Source organism: Notechis scutatus, chromosome 7 (genome assembly GCF_049901735.1).
Source record: "Notechis scutatus isolate UNSWTSFEM ecotype Mainland chromosome 7, rNotScu1.2, whole genome shotgun sequence".
Lineage (NCBI taxonomy): Eukaryota > Metazoa > Chordata > Lepidosauria > Squamata > Elapidae > Notechis > Notechis scutatus.
The window spans coordinates 27098272-27116871 of NC_142015.1; the positions used below are offsets into that span (position 1 = coordinate 27098272).

General features: G+C 48.3%; 1 protein-coding gene across 7 annotated transcripts in view; it reads right to left on the reverse strand.

Moving 5' to 3' along the window:
* Nucleotides 1-1890: 1890 nt before the first annotated feature.
* The window catches only part of CADM1 (cell adhesion molecule 1), a 197424-nt gene continuing 180714 nt past the window's right edge, over nt 1891-18600 (reverse strand). For 4 of the 7 annotated variants that reach the window (XM_087969753.1, XM_087969755.1, XM_087969756.1 and 1 more), the window contains 2 exons: nt 6619-6750; nt 1891-5183 (listed from right to left, as the gene is read on the reverse strand). In XM_087969753.1, coding sequence (XP_087825879.1) covers nt 5065-5183; nt 6619-6750 — 251 coding nt within the window. In that variant the 3' untranslated portion in view covers nt 1891-5064. Of the gene's footprint in view, nt 5184-6618; nt 6751-14364; nt 14419-18600 lie in introns of all 7 variants that reach the window. The other 3 variants (XM_087969752.1, XM_087969754.1, XM_087969757.1) reach the window with 1 other exon arrangement.

Sequence of the window (18600 nt, forward strand, 5' to 3'; positions counted from 1 at the left end):
AAGCCACAGGCTCTTAAAATAATTCTGGTCCACAATCCGAAGAACTAGGAAAGTGTTTGAAAGAACTCCTTATCAGGACAACCTCTTCTAAAGGAGACATCTGAAGGCTTTGTGGTTTGTTCCCTATTGAGGACCTGAGTCAATAAGTTTGGCCAAACAGCTAAGTTTCCTTATTGATATAAACAAATATCAACCAGGGAAGAGAAACTAGCAGTTAGCTTTTGGAGGACTTTCAATGGTGCTACATTCTGGTAGGCTACCATCAGCCTGGTTTTTGCTATTTTATTGTCCTATTTGCAATCTCTGGAATCCCTTCGTAACCCTTGGAGCTGTGAGAAAGCAGACCCTTGGGTTTTGTAGAACAGACTGCAAATGGTCAACTGCTTGAATATCAGCTGCACAGGAGGCTGCCTCAGTTTCCTCAAACAAATAGTGACTTTCATGGTCAAGTTGCCAATGTCACGTATGGGACCAGAGTCCACAGGAGTTGTATCACGGTTGATGTAGCTCCTTAGAATGCCCTCAGATATTCTGAAACCCAAAGCTAAAGATGACCCATTTTAAGAAAACTGGGAATGTTGGGATGACGTTTAACCAAAAGGCAGCTCAATTCTATAGGAATTGCCTGGGAAAATAGGCTGAGCAGTTAATTCTAGATTTTGATCCAATTTAAGCCAGCATTTATTCAAGAAAAACCTCTTCTTCTGGAACAAATGAGCCAAGGAACAGGAACACATATCTTGGAGCAGACCCAAAACTCACTCAACCATCTAGTTTAAAAAGGAAAGAGTTTAAAAAGCAACTATCCAGCTTCAGGTCAGGTAGTCCAACTGTTTCTGGCCAAATAAATATAGCCAGTTGTCTCTTCTTGCCACCTTTCCTATTAGGGCTCAGCCAATAAGAAGAAAGGGACTGTGACAGCATTAGTGTGCTCAGAGAGTAGATCAAACCAGATAGCAGATCAAGGGAAAGAACCAAATTCTGGGGAGTAAGTCCAGATTCCCTTCCCCTTCAGCCTGACACTCAAAAAACATAATCAGATGAAGCTTCCTGTCGACAAAGGACAAGACGTTGAGAAAGGCAGGCTGGTTTTCCAGCAGAAAAAAGCACGGTTTCTCCAGAGGGAGAACTAATTCTCTTCTATTGAGTAGAGTTTTCCTTTTATGGTTTTCATAGGACAGTGAATGATGGGGCATTGGAGGACCCATTTCACGTTCCTGCCGACACCAATGTCCGGGGAAATGTCATCTGCCAACTCTGATGCCCGTCCTCAAGGAATCAGGCTTCCCTTGATCTTCTTTTGAAACCAGACAAGAAACCACTAAGACTTGCCGGTGAAAAAAAAATCTCCCCTACAGCTCCATTGGAGAGCATTTCTTCACAAATAATTTAATGGCAAGCTTGCAAATACAGCACACCCTTGAGGGAGGAACAATAAGAAAGACCAGAATGCAGAGGCATTTCACTACCTGTTGGCATGACTGGGCTTTCTTGAATGCCACTGTGGGAGCCCCGAAGAGGCAAATCCATTGGAGGAAAGGTCTTTTGGACCACTGTTGGTCAAGATCCTAGACAGGTCAAGGAAGCAAAGAGGCCAAACTCTGGCTATTCATGAGGTTTTTCGGTGCTGTTGGATCAGGGGAGGCCCTCAGCCTGACCTTCTGGCTAACGGAAGGTCTCAAAGAAAGTCCTGGTGTCAGCAGGGCCACCCATGACCATTCAGAAGCAGTTCTGAATTCTGGGGGTTGAGGTCCGCTTGTCTTAAACTTGCACTGGGAAGGGGGGTCCATGGGTAACACCCCCTCGGCTTCAGGAAGCAGGCCACAGGGGACAGAGCCAGGAGACTCAAGGAGACAGAAGTGAGAAATAAGCACCAACTGAGGACATAACTAGTTTTGTAACATTAATTTGTTTTTATTAAGAAGACAGATACTTTATAGTACTTCTTTCTCTTTGTAAAAATGGTATACATGAACCAATACAAAATGTGAATGGGAAGAAATGGTTATGCGTTTTCTTACACTGTAACATCATCCATGGACACCTTAAACAGAATCGGCCTAAGGGGGCAAAATTAAAACAGGTCAAAGGGCGAGTCAAGAACAAGCTTATTTGGCATTAGCAACGCACCCTTCATTTTCCTCCTCAACTTTCCTTTTGGTTCTGTCTTAAGGAAAAGGAAAAGGGGGAAAAAATAAAACCTCATCCGAATGACCAAAGCCCAAAAAACAAGTTTGTTCTTTCTCAACTCCTAACTCTTGGAATCTAAACCTGCACAAATCAATAGCTAACAATACATTTCAAACAGTGCACGGAACACTTGCAGGAACAACCGCCCTCCCCCCTCCTCAAAAGAGCCTCCTTCCCGGGCGATGGTGGAAGACCCACTGCCCACCCTTTCCTGGTGGGGGTTGCTCCTTGCGGTCTCTTCCAAGGTGTGGGATCCAAAAAGTTTGCAATCTACCTGAGACGGAAACACCAATCAAAACACGTGAACCTGAGACATCTCAACAGTATTAAGTCAAAGTTACATCGGGAACACGGCACTACTGTACACTTTCCAAAACAAAGATGAGCCGCTCAGCGCAGAGGATGTGCCAGTTCTGGGATCGGTGGTGGTTAAAAAAAGGCCCCCTCCCTCTTGAAAATCGTTCAGAAGCTGTCCATGGCCTGCCTGCCAGTGTGGCCCCCGACTGGGGTCTTCGGTGGTTCCGAAGGCTGAGAAACAAGATGGCGTGGTACAAAATTGGGTAGGGGGCAGCCAAAGGCCAAGGGTTTGGGTTCATGGCTTAAGGATGGTAAGGTGGGGGGGGGGAGTTGTCGGGGGAGGGAAGATGGGAAAGTTCTTTTAAAAAGGATGGGTTTCGCGTGCCAAATTCTTCAGCGAAAGGTTAACGTCTAAATGTTTGTGCCAATAATTTAAAAATAAATATTTTAAAAAGCCTTTCTTTTTTCTTTTTTTAAAAAAAGATGTTGACGTAAAGAGATGATAGTCTCTCTCCCCCCCCCTCCCCGCGATAAATCTTTGCAAGTATATAACAGGACAGCCATACAAATCTATCAGCCAGTATCCTTTAAGTGCTTCCCTGTAAGCCAACCCTGCTTCCAACGTGGGTTCTCCCCGGAGAGACCCAGTTTTCCTAGGGCGTTTTTTCCCACCGTAGCAACTTTAAGACAAGTGGACTTCGACCCCCAGAAGACCCCAGCCAGTGTTGCGTTGCTGCTGAGGAATTCTGGGAGTTGAAGTCCACTTGTCTTAAAGTTGCTACGGTGGGGAAACACTGCCCTAGATGACTCTGGACATACGAGATGCCTCCTGCCTCCTCCATCCCCTCCCAGGCTTTCCGAGAGGGAGGTGCCCCCCCATTTCCAGCCTTGGGGAAGAGAGGAAAGCTGTTCCGTTATTGGTAGCCGGAGGATGAGCCCTGGGAAGGGAACCAAGGCTCCATTTGGAAGCTGAAGTCAGGGAAAAGGAAAAAGAAAACAACCTTTCTTTCTTTCTCTCTCTCTCTCTCTTTCTGTCTTGCACACCCACTCAGCCTGAAAAAATTTGGATCAAGTAAATGAAACGTTGCTGCGCTGACTTCCTGGGGACAGAGGCCCAGGGGCTGCCCAGCTGGAGAGCAAAGCTCGCTTCTCTTCCATTCCCCGCTGCCTTTTGTCCGACAGCCACATCCCGAAGGCGTGGCAGGCTTCTCCCAGCCTCTGCCTTGGGGACTTCGGGGTGCCCAATATGGGTCACAGGCAGGGCTTGCAGCCCGTGATCACGCCGTGACCTCTTTCGCCAAGCACCAAAGGGAAGAAGGGATCAAACGAGGCCAAAAGAATACGCAGAACGAAAAGAGGGAGGAAAAAATTTTTAAAAAGCAAAAGGGGACAAGTTTGGCCGATTCACAGAGTTTTCTGTCTCCAGCAAATTACAGTGATGCTGGGCCAAATTGGGAGCCACCGACGGGACCTTAGGGAACCCAAATAATCGGAGCCAAAGTCAACCCTTCCTCCCCTTTGTACGACTCGGCTTCTCCTGCTGTCCCCGAAGGATCTGCCCCCCGCCCCGTTCGTGGCAACCGTTTTGGGGAAGATCTTGGACACGGTATCTGCAGGCTGATCGCGCCGGTCCAGACTCTCCGGAGCGCGGAAAAGCACGGAAGGAAAGGAGGTTTGGCTCCCGAGGCACACACACTTTGCTTGCAGGTGCTCAAGTCAGCACCCTTCTGGCTCTCGGTGAGAAGCAGCGCGAGTCCAGGTGCTCGTCTTTGCTGCACTGGAAACTGGGGCAGCGGCTGCCCCTTCTCCTACAAAGCCTATTGGTCCAAGCTCTCACAACAAGGGTTGATGATGGATGATGGATACACTCAGTTTCAAACAATGAAATCTAAGGTGTGCTGGTTCTCCTTTGATGACACGGTTTCAAACAACAACAACAAAATAGAACCCAGAATCTCCAAAAAAAAAAAAAAAAAGAGAGAGAAGAAGAAATAGAAGAAGAGAAAACTAACAAAACCAAACGAGATTTTTTTTTTTTAAAAAAAAACCCATCAATAACCAACCAGCTCAAATCTCTTCTCAAGGGATTCCAGCAGACAATTCCAAGAAAGGCTAGGAAGAAAAAAAAAAGTAAGAACTGTATGAAACTGTAGGTTCTCTCCCCCTCCCTCCTCCCCTCCCTCCAATGAAATAAAAAATAAAACAAGGCACAGAATTTTCTGTAAATGATGGAACTAAACTAAATCCAAGCTGATCTTGGCCATAGAATTAACAACCCAATGATACAGAAGTGTCACACAGCAGAGTGTACTTTACAAAGAACACCTTTTTTTTTTTTAAACGTTGGGACTCCTCAACTCCCACACATTTTGCCAGCCATAAATGTAGAAAATAAAAAGAAAGAAAAAGAAAAAAAAAGAAAAAAGAAAGAAAGAAAGAAAAAGAAAGACACACGAAAGAGACAAATTAAAAAAGCTGTAAGCTGGTAGCAACTTCCAACATCATTGTCTTTATCTTCTAGGAAGGGCTGGGCCTCCCTCAGCCCGGCCGTTGGGCGCCTCCTGGAACAAGGGGGCTCTAAATGAAGTACTCCTTCTTCTCTTCGGAATTGTTCTGTCCCCCCTCGGCGTTGATGATGGCAGTGTCGGCATCGGCTGCGTCGTCAGCTCCTTTGGCTTCGTGAGTGAAGTATGTACCTGCGCCAAGGAGAGAGGCCTCAGGGACCCTGCCACGCCAGGTGGGAGACTCCAGCTCAGCCCCCCCCCGCTCCCTCCTCCCAGGCCTCCCACTCCATGCTTCCCATCTTACAATGCAAAAGCTTTTGGCTAGGGCCTTTTCTGCTCCGCCATGCCAGCCCTTCTGCACCCCTCTCCCCCCCACCACCACTGCTTTTGGCTGCATGGAGAACGGCCTTCCCTAATTCCGGGTCTTCCTGATGTGAGGGAGGACAGCTTCCAAAATCCCCAGGCAGGAGGCTGATCAAAGTCAGCTCCAAGTCAAATCAGTCCCCCCTGAGATTCTGAAGGGGGAGGGGCCCGAGGATTTACACAAATTTAGACCGAATTGCACCAGGAGACACCCTAGTGACTGGTGTCCCAGGCCATTAGGCACCGGACTTTGATCACTGGCAACCGAGCAATCTCCCCTCACCCCACTTGGAGGGGTATTCTAAGGAAAAGTTGGCCTTGCAGGTCTTTATGCATCCGTTCTGGTAGGCTGCCCTCCCAGAGCTGGCTGATAGTCCCGGTGTACTTGGCCGCCGTCGCCCCCCACAGCCAACAACAACTCCCCATCCAGTCTATCGATGAGAGATGTTGGCAACCGGATGCACGGGTTAAAAGGGGGCATCCGTGATGAGAATCCAAGCAACACAGGTGAATAAAGCCCCCCTGCATCTTTCGAAGGGGTCTGCCCAAATTATGATGCAAGGCAGTTGACCTTCTGACGGTCTTGAAAAATGTCCTTTGCCCATACAGACTGAGCTCCAGGAGGAGACTGCGTAGGGCCTGCCTGATGTATGAACTATGCGGAAGACCCTCCATTTCTTGGGTGGGGGGAAAGCATTTTGAAAAGCTCTTAGCCCTACAAAGCTCCCACACACATTTTAAGGAATACCTAATATGCAGGGCGACATATGTCCATCCGATTAGAGTGAGACCGCCAAGCCAACTGGTTTTGTAGCCTCCACGATTCTTGATTAAATCCTCAGAAAAAATTGGACCAATGGCATAGTTCCTTCCGGCATCTTTAACTCTCTAAAAGTCCTGCAAGGGAGGACTAGGAGGGATTTCTAGTTGCCAAACTTGGCAACCTTAAGATTTGTGAACCTCAACTCCCAGAATTCTCCAGCCAGCATAATTCTGGGAGTTGAAGTCCACAAGTCTTAAAGTTGCCAAGTTTGGGGACCCTGTTCTAGTGGTAGGAGCCACTTTTTGCTTCTGGCTGCATAGACTTCTGTCCAGCCCTGGGAAAGGTTCTGCTTGATTGGGCGGAAAAGTGGGGAAGAAGCTGGGTCTATGAGACAGGCCCCCTCCCCCTTAAGCCCATAGAACAGGCAGGGGGAGGGCAGAGGATGTCAAAGACCCCCTTCTGCCCAGACTCTTTGTTGACAAGCGTCCCCCTTGCACTGACCTTTGTGTCTTGCAAAGTACCGCCCCAGGATGATCAGGAGACAGAGCATAGCAAAGACCACCACGGCCACCACTCCGCCGATCACCGCATGGTCCACCGCCGTGATGGCGCTCTCTTCTCCTGCTCGAGAATCTGCCACAATTAGAAGATGGTCAGGATGGACCCTGGCGACCTCGGTCACCTTTCCTCGCGCAGGTGTGACTTATTTTAGGCCAGGGGTGTCCAACCGTGGCTATCCTGGGGCTTGTGGGCTTCAACTCCTGGAGTTGGGAATGGAGGTCCACAAGACTTAAGAGTTGCCAAGGTTGGGTGCCCGTTTTAGACCAAGAGAGTCCCGAATGCGACCCGGGAAGTGGTCCAGGCTGCTGGGCACTACTGGAATTCATTGGGGGAGGGGGAATTAGGAGATGCTAGCAGAAGGGGAAGCGACTGGGAGCATGGACACATTGCTTGGGGGCACGTTCTGATATAGGGAATCCATACCTTGTAGCTGCAGCCCCATAAAAAATGTCCCCCCACCCTCAAAGAAAGACCGAATTTCTCTGAAGGAGCAACAGGGAGACAGGTTCTGCTACCTTCTCCCCTGTGAACTGCAGTTCAACTGGGGACTGTGGTGGATCAACCCTGAACTTCTCTCTGTCCCCCCCACCTCCTTTTTCTGGGAGATTTCAAAAGCGTGCCATCAACCTCTTCTGAACTGAAGACAAAAAGCAATCATTGCCTATTGCTTTTATTTTATTTATTTAACATCTTGCCTTGCAATTAATTTGCTTTTACAAGCTGCTCGCTCTCTTCTACTCCCCCCCCCCCCAATGCTTTCTGTCAGAAGAGGAATGACTTGCTCAGCTGGGGAGAAACCGCAGTGAACCCCGAGTGAGGGATGGCCACGTAAAATTAATGTATAGCAATGTAAACAATTTTAATTTAGGGACGCGGCTCCAGCAGCCCCTCCCTGCAACTCTAATGGCAACCGAGATTTATAAGGGAGCAAAAGACAATTATTCTCCTGTTGATTAATACATTAACATTTTGGAAAGGAAGCTCAGCCACAGTCGCCTCTCCCCACCTCTCTCTCCCTCTCTTTTTTATTTCTTTGATCGAGTTTAATCGTGACACCTCCATTAAAATGATTTACTGGCCGTCCCTTACAATTTAAGCACAGCAGCAACTGAAATGGTAAAATTCTTTTAACTTTACATGATTTGTGAAGTCCGATGTGAAGGATTTGCCATTTAAATCTTTCACTACAAGAAGCGCCTGGCCAATAAAGCCCCCCTGCCTGCCCGGGTGCCGGAGAGAAATGCATTTTGCCAGGAAGAGCCGGTTGTGCAAATTTCAGCCCGTTTTTAAGAAAGATTGATCTCTCCCCTGAGAGGGTCCTCTCTCGAAGGCCCCCGCCTCTAATAATATTTGAAGTTTATCGATCAAGTGTGCAGCTCCATGACAGCTCCAGGTAATGGGGCTTCTTGGAGGAGAAGGAGGGAGGCCAGATAGGAGCTTCTCAGTCGGGCAGAAGGATTTACGATCCCCACGGAGAGCATCAAATCTGCGCCATGATTAAACACTCAGAGGTAAGTAAATAACTCCTGGCCGAAAATTGCTGCAAAATCAAGTTTAATTAAAAAAAAAATATACAGTTCCAATTAAGAGTCTTCCAGAGGCCCCGTTAGATGCTGTCCAAGCAAACTGCCTCACTGGAATGTGAAGAGCAAAATCCTAGTTCCCACCAGGGAGGAGACAGGTAAGGAGGGTGCCAGAGGGAACAAGGCTGCCATTGCTGTGGGTCAATCTACCCGCCTTCCACCTGCGGTGAGGGAAGAAGATCATCAGGCAGGGTGAGGGGCGTTGTTTTGAGCAGGGCACCTAGGAGGGCCAGAAAGTCTCTTTTTCACATGCCTTAATGAACCCTTGGCATGGCTTTAGTCACATCTATGTACTCTGACACAGTTTACAATGGTCCTTCTGCCTCCAGGGGGAGTAGCAGTGGTGAAATGCTACCGGTTCGGCCCGGTTCCATTGAACCGGTAGCAAAAAAAAAGCTCCGGCACTTAGCTGAGAGGAGAAAGAATAGAAAAGCACAGGATCGGCCCTCCCACCCACCCACCCCTGTGCTTTTCTGCTCTTTAACTTCTCAGCTGATTGGCACGGCAGAGCCTCAGCTGGTGTCTGGAAAGCTGCACATACATGTGTTAGGTGCGCATATGCGCAAAGTGTGCGATCACTGAACCGGTAGGGAAACTGGTAGAATCCCACCACTGGTGAGTAGGGGGTGTGTCTAGACCAGCATTTCTCAACCTTCACAACTCTGAGTTGGGTGGACTTCAACTCTCAGAATTCCCCATCCAGCAGCATTCCCCCCCCTCCAATTCTACCTGTGAGCTCAGGTGGGAGATAGCAGGACCAGCTGGGACAGACCAATTGGTTCTCTCTTGGCTGCTTTGGGGAGCTCTTTGCTTTGCTGGGGGTTGCTGCCTTTGCCGAGTGCCCAGAGCCAAGTGGCGGTTGGTCCCCAAGGTGTTTTTTCCAAAAGGCAGCTGGATTTTCTGGGGGATTTTTTCCTTTCAGAACATTTCAGTTGATGTTAGTTGAGAACTTAAGGCTCCCATCAGCGTCTCCCAATTCAATGTCTTAACCCTCATTTGTGAGTGAGGGTCTAGGGAAGAGGACAGGCTTTAAGGAACTGTTCCTCACCGAGACCCTGGCCAGTTTAAGGCCCCTGGGGCACATCCGAGGCTGGGCAGTCTCTATCTAGGTGGACATCACCTCCAGGATTCACAGGCAGGCATGGAAAGGGGGTGGGGGGAATTCTGGGAGCCGAAACCCAGCTTTTAAATGGAAAAATGCCAAGAGGACACTCAGATGATTTATGGGCAGTTTAGGCTATTTCATTTTATACATAACTTTCTGTTGAGGGTATTTTGAGTGTCAAAGAAGATTTATCTGCTGATCAACCTGGCAATTTAGCAGTTGGGGTCTAGTTGTCCAGCTGCCTGTTGACATGTCTAACAAAGCAAAAAATGGGAGCCGTTCCACCTTAGAGGGGACCGTCACCGACTGATAAAACCAAAGCGCCTCCACTGAACAATTGGGGGAAATCTATTATTTGACCTTAAAAATAAGGGTCAGCTGAAAAGCGCCATCCCAGTTCACCTGCTCTCTTAAGGGGAAGCTCAAAGATGCCAGTTCGGAGCTGAGTAGGGGGACTTTCACTGGCAAATTCTGAGAAAATGCCACATTTCTGGCTAATCCTAATGTGTTATTCTTTCTTCCTTAAGGTTTGCTTTTCTCAGCACCAATTCAATTACAGATGCTACAAATCCTTCTGACATTTAATTCCTTCTTGTCAGACTGAGCAGTAAACGTAGATCCATGCACGGCGTTTTCATTAAGACGTTAATATACATCTTAGCCTGCTAGCATTTCTGCCCAGGTGCCTCCCAGAAAGAGGAACGGGAAACTGGGGGTAGACCTGTGCCCAGCGCTCTCTGCCCAGGGGCAACAGGGCAGCCAGCAGAGGGAAGGGAACCCCACTCTGGGGGGGGAGGGGGCGCCTACTCTGTGGGGCAGCAGCCTAGGCCATTCACCAAGCCCCCACATCATGGAATTTAAGCATCTGCTGTGCAATGGGCAGAAAACAAACCTATCCTTGACATCGGAGCCTTGACTTTGGGGGAGCAAACCAGGAGGCCCCCAGAGAACCCCACTGCAAGCTTACTCCGTGACCTCTGACTTGGGAGCAGGACCATTGGTGGCGATGCTGCCGCCTGGTCCTGAGCTGTGGCTCAGAGGAGCCTTGCGCAAAGCAAGGAGATGCTCCACAAAACTGGACAGCAGCAACACAACCACTGCTTTGGGGCTACGAGAACAGTGAAAGATGTTCTCCTATTTAACTGAGGATCAGGTCAAATCTTGGCTTTGCTTAGTACAGGGGTCTCCAACCTTGGCCACTTGAAGCCTGGAGGACTTCAACTCCCAGAATTCCCCAGCCAGCTTTGCTGGCTGGGGAATTCTGGGAGTTGAAGTCCTCCAGGCTTCAAGTGGACAAAGTTGGAGACCCCTGGCTTAGTACATGTTTTTTTTATCTTCTGTATTATTGGCATGTCTAGTGTAGAGAAAAGGCACACTCAGGGAACTGTCTTCTGCCAGCACAATGGTGGTTTTAACAGAAGACGATCTCCGTCACTCAAGGCTGAACTGCGGGGGTCCTTGGTGCTCTCTGAGCTCGGTCGTTCACTTGCTGGCGTTCCTTTACCTAACCAAGGAACACCATCAGTGTGAAGGAGGGTGATAGGAGTGAGAAGCGTGAAATGAAAATCCCCACGCTCACTAGTCTGGAAGATGATACCCTAGTTGGGTAAGGAAATGTCTGCAAGCAAATAAGTAGGCTCAGAGAGAACGCACCAAGGATGCCACAATTGTGATCTGGCCTAATTAAAAGGTTAACTGGACAACATTTTTAGGGGCAGGCTTTCCATTACCAAGTGAAGTATAGTTTTTGAAAGAGAATATCACACAGACATTCACAAACCCCCTGCTGCATTTCAAAAACTGACATAATTGTCATGACCCAGCCACAAATTTTTACAACTTTAACTACACACCTCCAAACTTCAGATGTTTATCAACAATAAGAACCCATTTGCACCCAGAATTTAAGCTGAGATCTCAGAAACATGTTAGCTCTTCTAAGATTTCAGCTTAGCTAGCTTCACTTTCCCCACATTCTACTCCCAAAATTTAGCCCACAAAATTCTGCAAATCAGGATGGGCGAGAGTGCTTTCAAGAAGGCCCATTCCCAGTGGGTGAAATCATCTCAAAATATGTCCACTTTTAAAGAAACAAGCACTGTTTGCCCAGCTGAATGACAGGTTGCAAAGATTCACCTTCCTGCTTGGGAACGGGGAACTAAAAAGCAACTTCAGCTGAATCAATGCCGTTTCCACCCATTGGGGCCGATTCCTCCGTCTACACCTTGGACATTCCCCAAAGCTCAGGACTCTCGTCCTCCTCGGAATGAAACTGGAGCTAGCCATATTCTGAGCCCAAGGAAAATGGAGGAGGGCAGGACCTCGAGGCTTTAGGTTCACAGGAGACAGAGAAGGTCCTCCTAATAGAGAATGTGAAGAGCAGGCTGGGACCCTGGAAATCCCGGCTGCCTGGGACCCCACCGGCATCTCTAGTACCAGCTGTGTCAGTGACTGGGAAGGCTGGGAGAGGAAGAACAAGGCTGCCCGCAAACTGGGTGCCAATGGCACGGAGGGCTTCCAACCGTGTTTCCTCCTCTTGCTCTCCATAAGCACCGGCTGCAAACACCTTGGCATTGCGGTTGATATGCGGAATACCCAGGGCACAATAGAAGCCGAGCACTTAAGGAGCCCAGGATATTTTATGGCTGCGATTTAGCTCTCGTGCTCTGCAGGGTCTCATTTTCTCCTGCTAAGTTATGTAGACCCAGGTATTAAAGGGTTCTCTTTAGGGAGCGGGAGGGGCAGCGCCAGACCAACCGGCCTGGAGTTCCTCCCAACTGCATTTGTGCTGTAAAAGCAAAAGGCTGATGGATGGTTACTGAGTGGGCTCAGCGTGGCTGTTAATTGTGGCAAATTTAGATTTAAGGCTCCCTCTTACCGAAGTTTTAACAGTTCCTGTTGTAAAGGAATGTTCCAAACTGCCATTCTATTGCATGTGCGCCCCCTCGCCCCCCTCCAGGCTGCAGGGCCATCCATCAGCATCGCAGCAAGGGCCCGGCCGGGAGTGATGCTGGGTGGTGGTGGTGGTGCAGCGGCCTCCTTCACCCTTGCAGAAACACTTCGGTTTCCTCACCACTGGAAATGCCCAAAGGCAGACGAGGCCCCTCTGACTCTCTTTGGCCCCCCAGCAAAGTCTGCCTCGCACAAGGGAAGCTGGTGGCAAATCAAACCCTCCAGGAGGAAAGGTGGCCTTTGAGACCGGAAGGACTTCTTCCTACCCCAGAATCTGGAGAGAGTGGAGGGGCCGAGACCCCCCACCCCCCAACTGCAGCCCTGGAGGTTTTCCTGCCTCGCCTACACAGCACACCAACCCCACCCCAACTAAAGAAAGGGCAGCCTTGCTTCAGGCAAGGCCAAATCTACATCCTTCCCTTCTTCTGACGGGTGCAGCTCCCAGATTCTGCCCTGCTGGGAACCCCTGGGAAAACCCCTGCGAGGGACCCCCACGGCCACCTTTCTGCAGCCGGTCAAAGCTGGTATCCAACCCAGGTTCTCTGGGCTTCTTCTGCAGCCTGACGAAGAGAGACCCGATTCAACCTCTCCCTCTCCCTGGAATTCAGAGATCGGCTTCCAGAGACCGACTTATGCAGCTCAGGGCAGCCGTGGGGCCTCCGGAGGGAGCCTCGCTTTCTGGAGCGGCTCAAAGCTTGACTGACGGCCTCATTTATGGTGATAACTCAGGAATGTTTATTCCCATGATAGCAATCCAGAAAAGGGGATGCCGCCCCTCTTGGCTGCCTGGCATTATTCATTAGCCCGGTTTATCCCCTCACCTTCTCTAATTTAGTGATGGGCTATTTAAACCCAGAGTTTGTCTTGTAATATAATTGAATTTGGTCTCTAATTTAAGCGAGTGAAATTCAAGGAGTTCATCCTTCCCCAATCAATACGTTCCCCTTCAGTGACCCATTTCAAGATAGCTTCATAAAAAATAATGTATTTTGTTTTAATAAATTTAATCGCTATGACAGGTGCTCAATTTTTATTGGCTGCTTTTCCAGACATCTCTTTTCCAAAGCCATGCTTGCAATCAATAGTAATTGATTAATCAGCATCCCCTATGAACAAAGGTGCTAATCAGTTTTTGATTAGTTAATCAAACTACACGGGTCCCCTTTGATTGTGCCATGCTCTACAACCTGCAGAAAAGGGAAGGAAGCTCTCGGGGCTGCATAAACAGGAGCCCACTCAGTCCCTACAGAAACGGGGAAAAGAATGGAAGGATAACCATCTACAAGGCAGGAGAGACGGGAGGCCTTCTTAGCCGGGATTGGCAGCTGCTGATTAGGAGATAAAGCACAAAGCAGAACACGCTGCTGCTGCTGCTGCTGCGGCTGCTGCAGAGGGGGGGCCGGCCCCCGCCCTCCGCACTACGGGCTCAGGGCAGCGTCCTGTGCAAAGCAAAGGGCAGGCATTAAGGTGGGAGGGGCGGGCTTCTCGCCCACCCCCTTTCCTGGCAGGCGGGCCATTTGCTGTAAAGGAATAAAGCCAGGATAGGCAATTAATGTGCGGGCTGGGTGGGCAGGTGAGGAACCCACCTCCTCCTCCTCCTCCATTCCACTGATGGGGCAGGTGGTCATGCCAAGCCCAGCCCCTCCCCCAGGTGCAGCAACCTGCAGGCTCCCTCCCCCTTTTGACAAAATAATCCACATTTCAAGGAGAAAAAGGCTTCCAACGAGGAGTCAGAATCTCCTCCCCTCAACAACAACAACAAACCTTGCAAATCCCCATTTGTTAGGCAATTTCTCCCCCGCCCTTAAACCTTCTGGCCACTGGGGCTGAGATGCCCCCACCTTGGCCAACCGAGGCTGCTCGGCTTCTGGGAAGAGGGAAGGGTCGGCTCGGGGTAAGGGGGGAAGACGGCCCCCCCAAAGAGTCCAAAGGGCCGGGATGCTGCGGAGGGTCACAACTGTGGAGGTTGCTGGGAGAAGCGGCCGGATGCAAAGGAGGCATGGAGCAGATGCAGAAGACAACCACCACATGGAGGCCAGCCCTTACCTGAGAGATCCCCATAGTCCAGCTCTTCGGCAGTATTGGGCAACTGAGTAAAGCCTTACAAATAAAAACAAACTCAGGTTTCTCTGGGTTCCACAGGGCAAGAAAAACAAAACACTTAAGAACAAGAGGAGGACGGTCTCCCAGAAGTCATTGGCCACCTGACTCGAGTTGGCCTTCAAAGGAGGCCAATTTCCATCAGAGATGCATGCGCGTGTGTGTACATCCACATATATAAACACACATGCAGGCAGATCTCTCATGTCTTTTGAATCTACAAGAAGACCAATACAGAGTCAGGAGAGGGTTAAAAAAAACTTGGTCTGCTCTATTGGAAAAGCACAAAGCACAAAGAGGAACATTCAAAGCCACTCGCCCGTAAATACATGCAAAAGGCATTTCCCCAACTTGTCTCACTGCAAAATTTCCCAGGATGAAGGAGGGTTGGTTCTTCTAACAAACCGCTCCCGTTTAGATGCTTAACGTGTGGCATGTTTTTTTTCCAGGTTTCTGTATACGTGTCTGTCTTGTGGCCAGGCCACTTATCAATATATATATATATATATATATATATATGGGCTGTATTTTCAAAACAACAGGTTTATAATTGGGGTGAGTTGGGTGTTTTTACGGGAAATGTTTTGGAAAAATCACCAAGGGTCTGTTGCTTAGAAAGTCATCTCAAAGCTAATAAAGTATGTTGGTTTGGGGTTTTTGGGTGGGGGTGGGGCCCAGAAACTTCCTCCAGCTTTCCTGAAACTACCTTGTTATCGAAACTTGAAGTGTGTCTGCTTAGACAGGTGACCCTTCCCTAGTTTTGAAATGGCTGTTTGATGGGGATGCATTTCAGCTCAAGGTTATGGAAGGGAGAAGAGTGTCAAGGTCTGTGGATCTCCCACAAAGACAACGTGTCTGTTTGGAGACAGAGACAAGGGACCAGGGGAAGAAAAACCCTGGGAGAAGAGAAGGTGGACGGCGGAGTCAGTCACCTCCACCTCGGCCTCTCTCGCCTCCAAGAAAGAGGAACATTTTGAGGGCATGTTATGAGTTGACAAATGACAGGCGACTCTTTTCTGTTTCCTTCCACTTCCCAACTCTGCAATGTTCAAGTTGGTCCTAGGAGACCTTTCCCCGCTGAACTGAGGCTGGTGTTGACAAAGGTAGAGGCATCTCTGCGGCACAATGTAGGCTGTCAGCTGGTTAACTCGTTTTTTTGTTTTTTGTTTTAAATTTTGGGGCTTTGCTGGGCATTCAAGTTTCAGTTGCTGACTTGAAGAGTTAACTTCAAGAAGGAGGCTACCTCCTGGCCACTGAACATGGCAAGACTACAGGAGGTCGGCTATCAATGCCGCCACCAGTTTAGCTGCATCGATAGCCTTGTTTACAGCCAAATGGTCCTTCTTCTGGGAAAACAAGGAGATCTTAGATTCTTACGGCTTTGTGCACTGTGGCAGGGAATGCATCTAGGAACCCGTTGGCTTCGACATTGAACTGTCACCTTGGAGAGCGGCTTCATAGACAGATACTCTAGTCTAAACTGTGATTGTGAAGTGCTTTAGACTGGTAACCCATTCCTGTACACTCCAAACTCTAAGGAGATGCATCAGCCCCAACTAACAAGTGGCCACCCACACCCATTTCTCTTACTGGTGAAATCAGGCCATCTTACAGTTCTGGGGTTTGGAGAAAGATCTTTGTAACTTCAGCCTTCAGCACTCCTGTGAACGAGAAGGCCTCCCTCCCTGCTGAAGATTATTGTCAGCCCTTTCAATGCTGAAGGCCTTGGAATGGTTGAGGAGTTACTCGCTTGGCACAACTTAGGGGTAACATCTCCAAGTTCCACCATCAGAAACAGGCAGACTTGTGATGTCAGTAAAAAGAGAACAGAAGCACTGAAGACTCATGTGCTTCTGCCTACACATGGGTCACTTCATTGGCAAGGGCAGAGTTGCCCTAAACACATGGTACGTTTCTGTTCATCTGTAGGGGTTGGGCAGGCTTGGATCTTAGATGGTCCATTACAATCAGTAATCCCAGTGCTGTCTATCTTACTGGTTCTGGCTTCTAACTAGCTCCTGGGGAGGATCTAGTTTGGGTGAGCTAAGCGTCTAGACTTGATCAATTCCCTGCTTAAGGGGAGAAAGCTTTAAGACTAATGAGCTATTTAAATATATGGATTTGGAGCAAACTGACTTAAGATCACATTATTTTCAGGTTGTTTTCACTGTCAGAATTTTTTTTCCTGAGTCATAAAAAATGGGCAAAGCTGCACCTTTTACAAAGCAAAGGAAATTGAATAGTTCAACTTTTTTTCCACATGTCAACAAATGTTTGGAGAAATAGTCAAGATGGATCTTAAAAACATGTCACACAAATGCCTTGGCTTCTTTTTTTAATTCGCTTGACTATTTAAAGTCTTTGTGCTTCGTTTTTATAAGAAAGCATTTGGATATTCTTGCAATCTTTCTGGATAAATGAAAACTCCTTTCACCATATGGATTTAAAGAAGTGAAAATCAACCGAAGAGGGAGGGCAACATTGAAGCGTTTGGACTGAAATGAGAGAGCCGTTTTCCTTTGGCAGATATCTATTTGCCCACCGTGATTCCTCCTGCTTCCAGAATTGATCTGAGAGCAGCAATCAATTTTCCCTCCTTTAAAAATTTAAAAGAAAAATTAAGAAAATATTATCCTGAAATGTGTTTATGGCATGAGTCTGCAGAGCTATTAAATAATGCAAATACACTTATTCAAGTTTCCAGACAGGATATAAAACAGCTGGTTAACATCTAAATAAGAAAGTGGCCTTGATGGGACTCCGCAACGGAGAAGCCATACATTCAAACATAAAGGTAGCCCTGCTTAGCCTGGATGGAAATTAGCAGAGGGGACCCTTTCAAACAGCTCTGGTTTGAGTGGCAGAAATCAGGGGATCACTGAAAAATGATAAATAGAAAATCACTTCTGAGATTTAAAACCAGGACTTTGGGGCAGCTTATAACCATATAAAATGCAATGCAAATCAGTGTAACAATCAATTAAAGGAGTAATCCATGTCTTGATTTAAATAGGTACTAAAAGTAGTGAGTTAAATTTATGGAGTATGGTACCTCTGTTGCTTCTTAATTCTCGAAGGCCAGTTGGAAGACCCAACTCTCCACCTGATTCCAGATGGCCCTGAGGGTGGCAGTCTGAAGTAGAGGGGCTGCTATGGAGAAGACCTGCTGGTGGGCTTCCTAGCAGACATCCCTTCCCCAAGCCATAAGGGGCTTTCCAGGTAGTGACTGGCACCTGGGACTGCACTCAAAAACCTCCTACAATAGTGTGACTGAACACCATGAAATGTCTTGGATTAGCTGGAGGGTTGTTGCTGTTCTTTTGATGAGGGAGGCCTTCCAGGGCAGTCTCACGTAGAGCAAGTTCCATCACCCTAATCTAGAGATAACAAGGCCATCTCTCTTTTCAGGTAAGGCCAAGGTTGGTGGGCCAGCTAAGGCTCTACCAAAGCTCCACACGCTCTTCAAACCAAGCCATGAAATCAGGAGGAAAGCAGAGCTGCACAACACATCAAGAGTCAGAGATGGTCAATGGGGCAGCCTCCACATTGCAACAACGGCTCCCCCTCTTCTTTGGGTTGAGTTATGACCAAGCAAACTGGGTGCTTGACATTATAGGTCTAAGCCACTGCAGAGCCATGACTCCACTTAATCTCCACCCCCAGGTGGCCCTAGACGGAGTAAGGCAAAGTGTCATCTTCATTTCTGCGTGAACCTGCCCAAGTGAAGGGCAGGAAGCCAAGTCTAAGCCATCGCCTTCTAAGCTGCTCTGGAAGTTCTTGCTATAAACAAGGGCCACATGTAACCACCTCAACCCAGACTCCAGCTAAGGGCCTGATGAATTAATTATGCTGGCAGAAGGTCACTGTGAATTGTTTCAGCTTATATTCGTTTCAATTTGCCAGCTCATAAACTTGGCTAAGTCTGGGTTTAGCCCTCAGTCTAGGCAGTGTTTCTCAACCTTGGCGACTTTAACATGTGTGGACTTCAACTCCCAGAATTCCCCAGCCAGTTAGAATTCTGGGAGTTGCAGTCCACACATCTTTCAAGTCACCAAGTTTGGGAAACGTTGCTCTAAAGCAGAGGTCTCCAACCTTGGCAACTTTAAGACCTGTGAACTTCAACTCCCAGAATTCTAACTGGCTATGCTGGCTGAGAAATTCTGGGAGTTGACGTCCACATGT